The 14,631-nt window shown below is 45.6% G+C and overlaps 1 protein-coding gene across 1 annotated transcript in view; it reads left to right on the top strand.

Moving 5' to 3' along the window:
- cntln (centlein, centrosomal protein) overlaps positions 1-14,631 on the top strand; it is a 78,565-nt gene that overhangs the window by 58,720 nt on the left and 5,214 nt on the right. The window contains exons 24-26 of the mRNA XM_084006451.1: positions 338-523; positions 6,003-6,200; positions 10,009-10,083. Of these exons, the coding sequence (XP_083862577.1) occupies positions 338-523; positions 6,003-6,200; positions 10,009-10,083 (459 nt within the window). The remainder of the gene's footprint in view (positions 1-337; positions 524-6,002; positions 6,201-10,008; positions 10,084-14,631) is intronic.

Consider the following 14,631-nt stretch of genomic DNA (forward strand, 5'->3'; position numbering starts at 1 on the left):
ACTACCAGTGAACTTCAAACCACAGAGATTCTGTTAGAACCTCCAAACATACTGAGAGTATAATGTCTTTCTCGCTGGTCTTCTGCACAGATATGAGTTGAGTCTCAAAGCACACACTTGTTTGAGGGGGAGAAGAGGGTCATCACGAGTCGGCCGTGGTCACTACAACCCGTTCAATATCCCTTTATGATTAAACACTACCACAAGGCCTCAGCAAATTCCAAATAAACACAATTCTACAATTGTCTTTCTTGCCACAAACCTCTCACATGGAATCTACTTTCTAAAGATTGTTTGTCTTCAGCTCACCACGTCTGCCTGCTATGTTTCTTTACAGGAGCAGCGCATGCATGCCTTGCAGGCTCGTGTGGGAGCCGGTGAGCAGGCTTTGGCTGCACTGGAACAGACAGCCACTCAGCAAATGGAGGGGTTGACCCAGCAGAGCTCCCGTGCCTTGGACAAGCTTCAGAGACAGCTAGGCCAAGCCTACTCCCAGCTGGAGCAGCTTCATTCTTTCATCAAGGTACTGTATGAAAGGGGCAATGGGTCAAAGTCTAGTGAAGTCATCTATCTCGTCCTAAACCTGTATTGTGTGGTGTTCCTGCAAGTTCTTCACCTATGAATTGTAATGATACAGTGTGGGTGTACTGCCAGCAATGGTAAGTGCATTGTTAATTGGGCAAAAGGTGAAGGCAGAGTCCTTGGCATGCTGACCCCTGTAAACGTAAAAAGGCTCATTGGTAACACAACGGCACCTCCCTTGTGGTTCTGTGCCAACTAGATACTGTAGACAGGACTCAGGCGGTTCTGAAAAGTGGTGTGGAAATGCCTAAACGCTTGCAGAGGCGGAAAGGCGTAACAGGATTTTACGCCTCTGATGCAGTGACTACCTCCGTTGCTGTCTCAGTGGCGAGACAAGGTGATACGGCATGCTATCTTAACGATCCGAGCACCCAAGGCGGAAAACACGAAAAGTCTCACTCGTTCCGCAAAGCCGGGGCGCTATCTAAACACGGAAACCAGTTTGATCTAAACGCTCCGGTTCGCGGCAGATTTTGACTCACCTTTCCGCCATTATGGCACAATCGTCTGTCTAAAAGGGGCTACTGACTCCTTCCACTTCCTTTTTACAGTCTATGGACTCGCCTCCATGCACGGCATCCACTCTAGGCTCTGGACTCTTTCTTCCAGAGTTACTCCAGCTGATTATGGAAATACACTCAAGCCCCCAGTGGAGCGTCAATGTCTCGCCATTTCCCCCAGAGAATGAGTGGGTTGTTCAATGTTTATACAGGAGCGTGTATCATTGAGAGCGAGTTATCTGACTGTTTGACTGTTTGCGCCAAAAACAGTAAAAAAGAGAATCTAGTCTTGTTTGCGTCTCTGGTTGGGATCCTGATGGAGTTCAACACTAACTTGGCGTGGAAACATGGATTGGGAGGAACAGCCTGTCTCATGTGAACCTGAGTGGTCTTGTTTTTTGGGAAAGTCTGGATGAGGCCCTCTGCAGTCACAGCTCTGAAGGCATTTCTTCAGAGAGGTTCTGGCAAACTTACAAAAGACATAGGAAGGGGGAGGCAGGCCTTGTTACATGGAGTTGGTAGCCATCCAGCTTGCTTGTTTTTTATGCTCTTAGAAGGTTTTTCAATGGGTCCCCTGGGACGTCTTGAAATTTGGAATGAGTGCAATAACTATATAACAGCAGTGACAGCTGAGTCTTTATTCCAAGGAGTTACGAATGTCCAGTTTGAGAGCCTCAGGATTGTATAACTGCTTTATACAGATGATGTAGGTCTGATGAATTCATTAGACGGTGAGCTTCAGTAGCGTGCACACCGGTTAGGATGAGAGTACCTATGTGGTCGAGGTAATTGTTCAGTGGATCGGCCCCGAAGCCGCACAGCGAGTCGCTGTCACTAGTGAAGGTGTTCACGTAGCTCACGAGTGTTGTTCATACGTGGAGGTACATGGACTGCTTTACAGTTTGCCTCTCACTCACCTACGCCAGACACGAACCATCAGGAGAAAGTGAAGTTCGGTGTCGTTGCTCGAGGATGCTTTGACATGGAATTGAACCACCAATCCTGCGGTTTGTGGACAAGCTGCTCTGCTTCCCAGGCTGCAGTCATTGTGGATGGAGAATGAAATCAACAAGTGAACTAATGTGGCGTCACCAAGGATGCAAGCAATGTACCAGACTACAAGTCAACCTCAAGGTCTAGGTAGTGATACGGATATCTAGAAGGAGTCCAGACTACAACCGTCGCTCCTTTGCATCGAAAGAAACCAGTGGAGATGGTTCACGCATCCCATCCTGACGTCAGCTTGGCTCTCGGTGGATGTATTTTTGGGAATGTCGAACTGGGAGGAAACCTAGAACCCCGAACACACTTGAGGGATTCCACATCCCACCTGGCCTGGGCAAGGTGGCAAGGCTCAGGATCCCCCAGTAGCAGTTCGGGGAAGGACGTCAGCACTGCCTTGCTTAGCCTGAACCAGAAGCGGATCCCTCATAGTTGTCAGCAGATAGATGCATTGACTTGTAGTGTGCGTGTGTGTGTGTGCATGCCATTATGCATTTGGACTTTCTTCCAACACATAGGGAGACACGGGCCACCACTGTTAGAATGTTGTGTGCCCAAGGGTAATGGGCACCGTTGTCTTTGTCCAGGCCTAATCCATCACCTTGAGTGTTTGTGTGTCTGTGTCGGTCCGCGTGTGTGTCTGGCAGAGACTGATAAAGACTGTCCATCAACTCTGTTGGGCTGACACCTGTCTGTCAAAGGAGGAAACAGCTTGGCAGAGATAGATAGTGATGGCGGGTGTATTTGCACACACACATAAATCAAATGGAGGATCATGGATACGGCAATTGTGCGTTGCTTTTGTCACCTTAATCCAGAAATATTCAAACTTACTGATGCTATTCACTATCCTTGTGTGACTCACTTGCAGCTAATGACAACTGGAGGTAGATAGCATGTGTTTTGTCTCGTTTCCTTTTCCTAACCTCTGATTTCTTTCACACATCTGAACAGGCACATTTATATAATGAAGGAGACATGTGAAAGCACACGTGCACAGAAATGCATAGAAATCCAGTTCACGCTGGTGTAACTCCTCGCCTCCATTCCCATAACCCAAGGCTGGTGGGGCCATTGTGTTGTTGTTGAGGATTCACACCATTGTTTGCCTCCCCCCCTGGCTCCTGTGATTCCCTATAAGAACACCGAGCCCTTTGATTGGACTGCCTGACGTCCGGAGGAGATTTACTCTTGTCATGTATTGATCAGGACCGGAGGGCTGCGTGTGTGTGTGTGTGTGCGTGTGTGTGTGCGTGTGTGTGTGTGTGTGTGTGTGTGTGTGTGTGTGTGTGTGTGTGTGTGTGTGTGTGTGTGTGTGTGTGTGTGTGTGTGTGTGTGTGTGTGTGTGTTTCTGTTTCTGTGTTTCTGTGTAGATGTGTCTGTGTGTCTTTATGAGCTTGTTTTTTTTTTGTTCTTTGCGCATGTGTGTGTGTGTGTGTGTGTGTGTGTGTGTGTGTGTGTGTGTGTGTGTGTGTGTGTGTGTGTGTGTGTGTGTGTGTGTGTGTGTGTGTGTGTGTGTGTGTGTGTGTGTGTGTGTGTGTGTGTGTGATTTTTTTTTTTATTGTGTGCCAGCAAACCCTTTTGGCCCCTGCACACGCCCCAGGCTGTAAGTACTGCTGTTGAACTGCTAAACAGTGGCCCTGCATGCAGTGACTACTCCACACCACAGCACACACACACACACACACACACTAAAGGTACCAGTAGTTCTCTTGTTAAGAATATTTTGGCTTGTCATCCTTGCAAGATTGTGCAGAGTTTTACTAATATATTTGTAATAACTTGAATTAGGTATAGGCCTTTCATATACCTGTTCCATAAAAGGTGCTTACATAATTAAAGATCTTACTCAAGTTTGTAGGGTTTATGAACAACTGTAAACAGCAGGTTTTTACATCAGTGGCTGCCTAATCTAACAAAATGAAAGCATTTTTTTTCCTCCCGCTCTGCTCTTTATGATTTTGAACGGCCCTTTGTGTCCTCATGTGTGTAAAGAGGTTCAGAGGTAGCTAGTTATTAAGGAGGATATCTTTTTGCTGCTCATTTGATCCCCATCTCTATGCCCTAATCCTCGTCCTGCCTAAATTGCTCCTTTGGCAATTGTGATTGTGTACTAGCCAGGCGAAGAGCTCTCTGCAAACGCACACGGACACAACACTTTCCTTGTATGTGTGTGTGTGTGTGTGTGTGTGTGTGTGTGTGTGTGTGTGTGTGTGTGTGTGTGTGTGTGTGTGTGTGTGTGTGTGTGTGTGTGTGTGTGTGTGTGTGTGTGTGTGTGTGTGTGCGCATGAATGCTTGCATATCCCCCTCCCACCCTTTGTCTCTCCCAGGGCTGAGAATGAGTGATAAATTCACCCCTTAATCTCTTTCTGGGTTCTTCCACATGCAGGGTTTAGGTCAATTGAATGTAACCCTTGACTAGTGACAGTGAATATCTATTAGGCTGTAAATAAAAGAATAGGATCGCCGACTGTTAGTTAATGAGCTGTGTCTTCCTTTAGGGTAAACACAGCTCTCAGATCACCTAAAAGAGCCCAAGCTGCCTTCCTTCATTTCGGAGGTGGACGACGGTTATGATTTCTGCTCGTTCCTCTTTACTGCTCAATCGACGTGGGCCACCTATGAAACGGGATTTGAAGATCAATTGAATTAAACTGCTCCCACTGTTATCTCGAGGATTTGAGTTGGAAAAAAACAGCGTGAGCTGATTTATATAAGCCGTTGTTTTTGTTTCAGTCTGTATGGGTTTTTATATAACGCGATCTTGGTTGGTTTTTCCTGCACGTGTCCTTTGGATTCCTGAATGTCTCCGCTCTTGCTTGTGTATATTTGATGTTGCTAATCGAAAATTTGCAGCGCTCGGCACACCGCGGCAGCGAGCCTCCGACCAGTCATTCGCTACTCTCCTGTGAGAACCACCACTTGCTTTGTAAACTGCACCTGGTCCACCTGTGTGAAATTAAGAGAGACGAGTGGAGATGTTTGCCGCAATTCAACACTGTTCACGTGTGATTACCCTTGTTACTGTAATGCACTTGAGTGTTTTCGTGTGTTTGTACTTTTTTTTTTATGTGCGCACACACTGTACTTCTCGCTTGGCCACATCGTGTATTGTCCAAGAGGAAGTTGTACTTTTTTTGTTGTTGTTGTTCTGTTGTGTGTTTTGTGTGTGTGTGTGTACACGGACTTCTCCTGTCTCTAGCTTTCTCTCATCTGACCATCTATTCCAAGGTCAGCTTTTCAGCAGGCTTACAAGGGAATGATACAGAAGATTATTGCCTCGATCAATAAGCTCAAAATGAAGCAAAGGGGAGTTTACTTTATTGACTTTCTCGTGTACAGTGGCAGTTTTAACATTTAATTGTCTCTCTGTATTTAGAGCAAACTCCCATTTAGTGCCCGACAACTGTGCCATCCCCGGCCTTCCTCGTCTCGCTTGCCATTCACCCGGGCACCATTTGAAACGGCCCCTCGTAGCTTAATTATTAACAGTGTTATGCTGCCCTGTTGTACTGTGAGACATTCAGAAAGCAAATAAATAAATGAATGGCTGTATTTTCAGTAGCTCTCTGTCTTTCCCTCTCTGATGCGTGATTCTGCGTCCGTGGAGATTTTAGCAAAACTTGGGGTACGTTTGGTATCAAAGCTGTGTTCCCTCAGCTTTCAATCGACAGGGCAACAAACCCTCTGGTCCACATTTCTACAGGGAAGCGTGAGGCGAAACCGAAGAGAATCTGACTGTGTCAAACTCAATATTCCTCCATAATGTACTAGGCCTCTCTGGTGCATGCTTGATCAATTTCATTTATTCATCTGCCAGCCAGCGCTATCCCTCTTGTTTTTTTTCTGTATCCATTTCATCATCTCTCTTCTTTTTCTATTTTTTTTTTTTTATTCCTTCTTCTCCTCTTCCTTCAGGCCCTGGCCAGTGAAATACTTTTAGACGTTCAAGAGGTCAAGCAGCAGTTGATGAAGAGGAGGAGGTTGAGGCAGGCCAACGCCGTGGCAGCAAAGGGCAGCCTCTCGGCCAAGTCCATGATCAAAGCCAAGTCCATCGCTGCCTCCATCCTCAATATGTCAGAGTATGATCTCGCAGACATAATGGACACTGACCAGGTAAGACCGAGGGACACTAGGTCAACATTTCATATAAACACCAACTTTTAGGATCTATATCGCATTTTAGACGCCCAGAGCACCGAACGTACCTGTAATAGATTTTCTGTACTGTAAAATTTCCAATATATTCTAAAAGTTTTGTGGGGGTTTTTGCTTAGTGATTGCACCAGAAGACTGTGAAAGACATTATAACATCAATAACATTTTGGTGCTTTGGGTATTCTTCTTTGTCAATTGAGACTTAGTGAGATACTACAATCACTTTGGCCTTTTCTTGTTGGCGTAGGTGTTTGTCAGGGTGTCCACCGGGCTTGAAGTACAATATCAGACACCTTCAAAGGCTGTAGATCGGCGTTGGTGTCGAAGAAATACTGAGGAACACAATCCTTCTGATCGTCGTTTATTTCAGCGGTATCTAACTGTATTCAGCTGGAAATCTCTGCTTCTCCTATCGATGGGTAGATGGATTCTAGCAAGTAAGCAAGGTTGAACACAGTAAAGGTGAACCACGCACCAAGATATGTCACTAGTAAGTCGGGAAGTAAATTGCAGTGCAATAGAGAAAGGATGCGGCTTCGTGTTTAAAGCCGGTGTTCTCGCTCTCGACAAGATCAAAAAGCTGTCAACACCTGCAGCACCTGTCGACTTGATGTAAGATATAATACAGCACACGTTGAGTGAGTGCAACTCTTTCATTCCAGCCGAAAGCAGTCATTGAGCGAAAAATCCTCGCTATTGACTGTCGGACGCCTTCAAAAGTCTGAGTTTCACACTTTCCCCCCCCCCAACTTGGTGGGCCCTTTCTCCACCATAGATCATAACCAGCTATGTCATCAATTAGCAATCCCATGTTACAATCAGCCTCCCATCCCCAGGGACTTCCTCCCATCTATCACAAGATGAGAGAGGGCGCTCCAGGCACTTACTCACACTTGAAACCAATTTTAGCCCTTTGCAGCCCGGCTCCACCCAGGAGATGACAGGGAACGGTTTCTCACTTGACGAAAAGTCACCCTCATCGGAGCTGAAACCTCCGCGTGTAAAAAAACACCACCCTCACCCCTGTTTTTCTCCTGTGATATTACCGTCTGTTAATGCCGCGCCGCTTGGTGCCCCGGCACGGCGGGTGTCGTTTTCCCCCGTTTTGTTAATTGAGCATTCGTACATGATTGAAAATGCGCGCGCCCGCCAGGGGAATTGTAAATGTTGTGTCACAGTGAGGTTAATAGTTTAGCCGTGAGTGAATGTCGTAAATAGATGGGTTTGTTTGTTAACGGAGGGTGTGTTATCGTGGAGAAACGGGGGTTATTTCACATGTGCAATAATTCAAACTCTTGCTCGATTCATTAAAAGACCTTTATGGAAGCGTGTGAAGATTTTAGTTAGTAGTTACCTGAACTTAGTTGTGTGTATTTAAAAATGGATATGTGTCCTACGAATACCCACAATGTTAATGGAGGTTGGTTGGTGACACAATGTTTGCTTGTGGATGTGCATGCATTCATGAGGTTCTCATGGTTTCCCAGCAGTCTTCAACAAGTCCAGCACACAGCATGTGTATTCATGTATTCCCTTGGTTGTGTGATACCAGTGTGCTGAATGAGAACTCAGGGCTTAATGGGATTGGTTTTTACTCTTCGTGTTTTACCTTTAAATGAGAATTCTCCATCGCCAACATCCCTACGTTTCTTTACTTTCGTAGGCTTCTCTTGCCAACAATATTTGCAGAGTTTTTTTTTTTAACATTGTGGTGCTTGGTTTTGAAATCAATGTTTGGATTTCAGGCGTATCATATTTTTGCTTAGTAAATTATTCCAGGCTCGTGGTTGTAATTTAGAAGAATTTGGGGAATAGATGACCTTCGTGTAATGACGGCCATCTTTTTTTTTTTCTCCAAAGGCCTCTGCTTGCGGTGTTCTTCTGAACAGAAATGTGGTTGCGACTTGCCTATTTATGTAGCTGGTTCTGTAGTTATGGACAGCACAGCATCGGAAGTACCTTTTTTTGCTATTTCATGGGAATGGGGTATTCGCTCACTTGCTTTTTCTATTTCTAATTCATTAGTTGATTTTCATAGCTTTTAAAAGTCAAAGAAAATACTTACACCTGCTCCCCTTAGAACCAAGCACACAAACAAACGCACACAGAATCAATGTGATGTATGTATGTAGATGCAAACGAAGGAGTCTCAGTGCGTTCAAACATAAGTGCTCTCGCTCCTCACATGCTTACACACATGTATCACGCTGCACAGTGTTATTTGCCTCCGTTCATTCCGTTGCGTGCAACAGAGGACCAGAGAGGGCCGAGCAGCTCCAGGCTCCCCTGGCAACTTGTTGTGGAGTTAATGATCCAGATGTAATAAGGCTGTAATTGCCAGGCCAGTTTGTATTGCACCTAATGTTTGATGGAGGGTCAGTGCTTTGTTATATATCTACCAAGGGTGGGTAAGCACACTCACTCTCACGCACATGCACTGTTTCACACAGCGCGTTCGCCCCTGCAGGAGGCTTGAAGGCAGTAGTCACAAGAAGGCCCACCCTCTTTTTCTTTCCTCTAATATAATCACACACTCCCCACCCCGGTCTTTACTTCTCACTTACTCCGAGCATCAGGCACAATTTGGCCTGCACTGAAATTAGCCTGGACCAATTACGATCGCCAAAGATCACACAAAGGGGGTACCAGGAAGGCAGGGGATCACCAGGTAGAAACACATGCTTAATCCAAATGTCAGCCCTTACTCGTACAATGCCAACATTATACCTGTCCCCGCCTGGCCATTAACTATCTTTTTGCATTGTTTTGAATTTTTCCGGAAGAAAGAGCACACTGCTTTTTGTGTTACAAAAGTTCAAATGAAAAAAATCAAAATAAAAAAAAAAACAAGACCATGGAGCATCAAATACACAAATAAGGTAGTGACAAGATATTGATGGATTTTATATTTTTCATTTATGGATCTGAATTGTTTCCACATTGGGAATTTATGCAACACATGTGTAATCAAATTAGATAAAACAATAGAGATAATATAATGATTTATAGGCACTGTGTGATTACCGTATACATTTGCATGATTATAAATAGCTCAGAATTGGTATTGCTGATATTTTTTTCTGCTGAAGGCCCTTAAAACATAGCTGGTCAGGTTTCAACGTTTGACTATTGCTGTGAATATTGGGTGATCTTCAGAGCCCTCAGGTGAAGGTAGCACCCGAAGTTCACATAAAGTCTGCATGAGCCCCCTTGTGGACTCGTGGCATTGGACAGCCCTCGCGGTCCCAGACTTCACAGCCCAGCACCCGTGAGGTCCGGGATTCTGTGAGTACAGGGACTTTTAGATTCAGCCACACACTCTTCAGTCTCCCCGCTGCCCTCCCCGCGTCCCCGCGAGGCGGTACAAGGCTCGTCACATCATTTCAAGCAGCAACACCTAGGGCTTGAAGGGGGCGAGGTAACGCATTAGTGCTGAGGTGTACATGGCCATGCAGTCGCCTTTCTGTCTGTTCATTAGCAGTAACAAGGCTATCGCTCTGTAAGGTCTTTATACATGAGTAGCATGCAAACGTATACCGGCGTACCTCGCCACTGAGTCTCCAGAGAGCTTCTTCAAGGTCCTCGCTGGTGCGATGCTGCAATTCTGCCCTTAAGCAGGAGACTCACAGAGGCCAATCTAAAGATACAGCGGAAGGTTCTCTCTACAAATGTCAAGTAGCTCTAGTCCCTTGAAATGTTCACATTTTTATCAAAAATTCTTCCCATCCCGTCATTGAAATGTCTGTATTTGCTATTGTGTTTGCAGGGGGCGGAGGCCCGTTCAGAGAGTTCACGCGACCAGGAGTGGCTCGACCACCTCAACCACGTCCTCCAGCAGAAGGTCAGGCTCACAAATCTGCAATAATGATCACACAAGTTACTCTTTCCTGCACATACACAATATATAAGCAGCCTCTCTTCTCTACATGGAGGCTGTGCTTTTGGTATCGGATTGTTTGTCAGTCAGCAGGATAACGGAGAAACTACTAACACAATTTTCATGAAACCTGGTGCAAGTGTGTAGCATTAAATAGAGCAGATCGAAATCATAGGGAAGATACACAAATTATTTTTCACTTTCATTAACATTGCAGGAAAGAGCATGGCCTTGGCAGAGGTCTGCGCTCTCCGAGTGCCCTTCTAGTTGTAAAATGAATTTCCAGTCTCACACAGCTCTTAGTCGAGGTGTAGATTTGTAAAGGAGGTGTTGTCTGAAGTATCAAGGCAAGAGGAATTTGGAAGAGATTTTTTTAAATTTTACTTTCAGTGTTTATGGTAACAAAAATATATTGAATCGGAGCATTTCTTTAATTAAAAACATCAAATTCACAAAAAATGTCCATGAGATTTTAATTACCAGTGTAATAGTACCAGAGTTTGATCTTTATTGTCTTATATAAATAAAAAGGATTATGTTTAACTCATCACTCCAACACTATTTTATACCTTTCTCTGCCACTCACTCAGTATCGGTGACATAGTGAAAGTTAAATGATCAAAATAATTCTTGCAAATAAATAAAAAATGTTATTACTGTATTATTATTTTTTCGTAATAAGTGGGGAGTTTCCCTGCTGTGATTTACAAATGATCAGATGTTTAGATTCCTGAATAAACTAAACAGTATATTGTTATTGTTACCGAAGAAAATATTGTGTTTTATAGAGAAATTGCCTAAAAGGAAATATTAATTTTTTTTTAATTTATAATTCAGCTTAAAAATAATTAATTGTATGAATGATAAGCTTATTTGCTAGATGGTGCATGAATTTCCAAAATGGAGTGACATTTTTGGTCTTGATTATGTATCACACCAAATATTTCAGCCACTAGAGACGTGTTGCTGTTGCTGTGTCTTCAGTGTAGAAAGATTTGTGCATCAGTTTCCACCACTGTAAATGGAGGATGAATTGTTTGTTCCCACACCAATGTGTCCTGCCTCTGAGAAAAAAAAAAAAAACAATGATGCAAAAGATAAAACAAAGAAACTACATCCTCACAGTGTGTATATATATATTTATGTGCGTGTGTGAGTGACTCTTTGTGTGCACAGCCACTCATCTGTGAGTGCTCTGCTGGAGCTTTACTCGAGTGCTGTCAACGTCTGCTCGCTGTGATATGTGTATGATTGAGAGTGTCGATTGTGTGTGCGTGTGTGCGTGTGTGTGTGTGTCTCTTGTCTGTGTTCTTGTCAGCGGCTGCCGCGGGCACTCATGCGTCGCCTCCGCACCACGACACACACCAGACACTGTTCTCTTGTTCCCCAGATCTTCTCCTGACCTTTCCACCTTCCTCTCCCCCTCCCACACTAACACACACACACAACACTACTGAATCCATGTTTTTCCCTTCTAGCTGGACAGCTCTCAGTCCCTGTTCTGTCTCTCTCTGCCATCTCCCACTGTCCTGCGTTCTCTCTCTCTCTCTCTCTCTCTCTCTCTCTCTCTCTCTCTCTCTCTCTCTCTCTCTCTCTCTCTCTCTCTCTCTCTCTCTCAGACCCCGAGGCAGCTTGTTAGTGGGGAACTAAATATTGATTTGGCGGGCCTGTCGATGCCGGGAGAATGAGCTAGTGTCCACCAGAGACCTCGGCACCAGCAGCCTGCTATCGACGTTTTCCGTGGGCAGAACAGGGGTGGTGGTGGGGAGGGGGGGGGGAGGTGGAGGAGCTGGTGTGGGGAGTGGAGGAGGAGAAGAGCGGAGTATGACAAGGCTGAGACTCGCCCCTAGGTCTCTGTGGGGACCGCTGGGACCACCGCAGCCATCCCCCCCCCTCACTGAAACAGACTTTTTGTATCCCCTTTCAAGTCCATCTTGTTCTGTTTTTTTGTACGTTTGTTTATTTGAAATTATTTCACTCCATCTAGTCCGTTTATTTTTTTAAAGCGTGCTGTCGTTGAAAGGGGACAGCAGACTTATTTTCTGCTGTGACATCTCACATACTAAGAAACCAGCAGAAGGGTTTATAAAGACTCTTTTCGTGCCCGTCTGTAAGGTAGCTCTCCTAATTTGACAGTTTAAAGACCGCTACGCTAACGTGGCCGTGCTACGCGTGTCTGCCGTCGCTGAGAAGCGAGCGTTTCCTCAGTGAGTGGAATTCACATCTAGGAACTCTCTTTCAGCTTTGCCTCTCTACTCTCTGTCATAGCTTATGAAAGGCTCACCAAGCAGAACATCTGTGAAGTGGAATGGCCGTGCCCTGTCACCCAGCCTGTGACACTAATAACACACTCCCCTAATAGTGATATGATCTTACCCCCGAGTTGCACTCGCACGCACACACTTCTGCGGTTGAAAAAGACACGGAGACAGAAATAGACCCGGCGAAAGGAAAAAGATGAGAGAGAGATCCATGTCCTTAACTGGCTGGCTGTCACCGAAAGAGGATGAGGATGTGTCCATCTGTGCGTGTACGTCGGGGCGCGTGTGTCGTGCGTGTGCACGTGCACTCGCACGACAGCATCATCTTGTCACTGTCAGTGCCTAATGGAGCTGCCAGTGGGACAGCACTTTATTATCTCAGTGGCCCTGTCAATAGCAAACCCATCACTCACTCTGTATGTGTGTGTGAAGATGTGCAGGAGCTGAGGAGTGGTGCGTACGTGTGTGTCTCCGTGTGAGGGGGGCCATTGTACGCCATCGCCGTCGCGTGCTGTCACACGTCAGCCTAACAAGAAAGAGAGCGCTCCACAAACACGCCGGCAAACGCGGAGATACGTGAGCGCCGCCGACTCGCTGCTCCCCCTTCAAGCTGAAGAAGTGGCATAGATTTCCGGAGCCCCCTCACCGCCGCCCCACACGTCCACTCAAAACCAAATGAAACATTGCATTCATTTCCTTGTCTCTCACCTCCACTGGTGAGTTAATGAAATCAAACCCAGCGCCTCTCAGTGGAGAGCCACCATAAGCGGCGCTCCATCGCCCGGATCGAGGGACGGTGCTATCTAATAATCATGAGCAGGCCAGGGGGTGTGCTGTATGGCTCCACCGCAACCCACCATGAATAAGGCCAGCAGAGAAGATGGAGTGTCCATGTGGGCCATGGGGTCCAGGCACCGGCCCGGGGAAGCATTGATTTAATTGCCTTTGGTTTATTTGTGGAGTCCTAATTATTGACTGGAGGTAGAATTTAATGGGCCAAGTCTTTATGAAGACAGGGAAATGACTGGCTTCTGCTGCTGGCCAATAATGAACCGGAGGAGCATGTGCATGTGAGCGTGTGCACATGCATGCAAACGCACGCGTTCCCCCCAGATCATTTTTCAGACTCATTTTGTACACACACACACACACACCCATCTCACGCCTCATGACAGCATAATAACATTTAAAAAGTCATTGACTCTGTTGATTTCTTTATGAGAGGACAGTGGTTTGGGGTGGCGCTGAGGGCCTGCTAATATTTACTTCACAAGCACGCCCGGGGGAGACGTACAAGCATCACTTCTTATCAGCCTCCAAACTATAACAAGCAGGTGAACATTGCATTAAGACAGTGGTAGAGGCTGGCCGGACCCATCTGGACTGGACTTGTTATAAAACATCAAAGGCATTTATGGATGGACTACAGGGCTGAGGTTTTTTTTTTCCCCTGTAATTTCAAACCCTTATTGAACATTGGGGAGGGATGGCTGCCACTTTAATGCGAAGATGTTAATAGCATCATTTATCTAAAGTTAAATAACATACTTTATTCATGTCACTCATGTCATACTGGTGGATTCATAGGGCGTTCCATCATTAACCCTTTTGTGTTTAAAGATGCCAAAGGCTGCGGTGCCTCGCAGTGCTAACGCAGTGAGAAAGTTTGCCATTGTTGTCGGTGCTGTGAGGCTGAGGGCTGGTGGGTTGTGGTGTGTGGCTCATTATGCCTCTGTAATGACAAGGAACAGCTCTGAGTCCCGCACTCCTCTCTGAAGGAAAGTGACTCTAATTAAGCCTCATTTAATGATTGGGCTAATTAAATCAGCCACTCTTTTTCTGTCTCTGTTAAGTGTGTTTGTATGTGTGTGGAGGGGACTCGAGCCAAGCCTTTGTACTGTAAATATGTCACTGGTACTAGGATGGGGGGGGTGGGGGGGAGATCCCAGGAGGACACTTCGCTAATAGCAGAGCGTATGACTTATACGGAGAGCTAAACTTGCATTTCACATAAATAGAAACAGCAGATGCAGCCTTTTTGTTGCTGTTTCTTTGCCATTAAACTGCTGGAGTGATTACTTAACCAGGCAAGCTCAAACGGCAAACATTTCAGGACACCAGTTGAAATAGGCCAGGTGAATAATACCATATTATCCTTGAGTTATGATGCTATGTTCAAGCTGGTTGTCCCCGAGGCTTGTACTTTCTCTCTTAAGTTGCCAAAAGGGAAAATAATGAATGAAGAAAGTAG

This window comes from Eutrigla gurnardus (genome assembly GCF_963514095.1).
Source record: "Eutrigla gurnardus genome assembly, chromosome: 3".
Taxonomy (NCBI): Eukaryota; Metazoa; Chordata; class Actinopteri; order Perciformes; family Triglidae; genus Eutrigla; species Eutrigla gurnardus.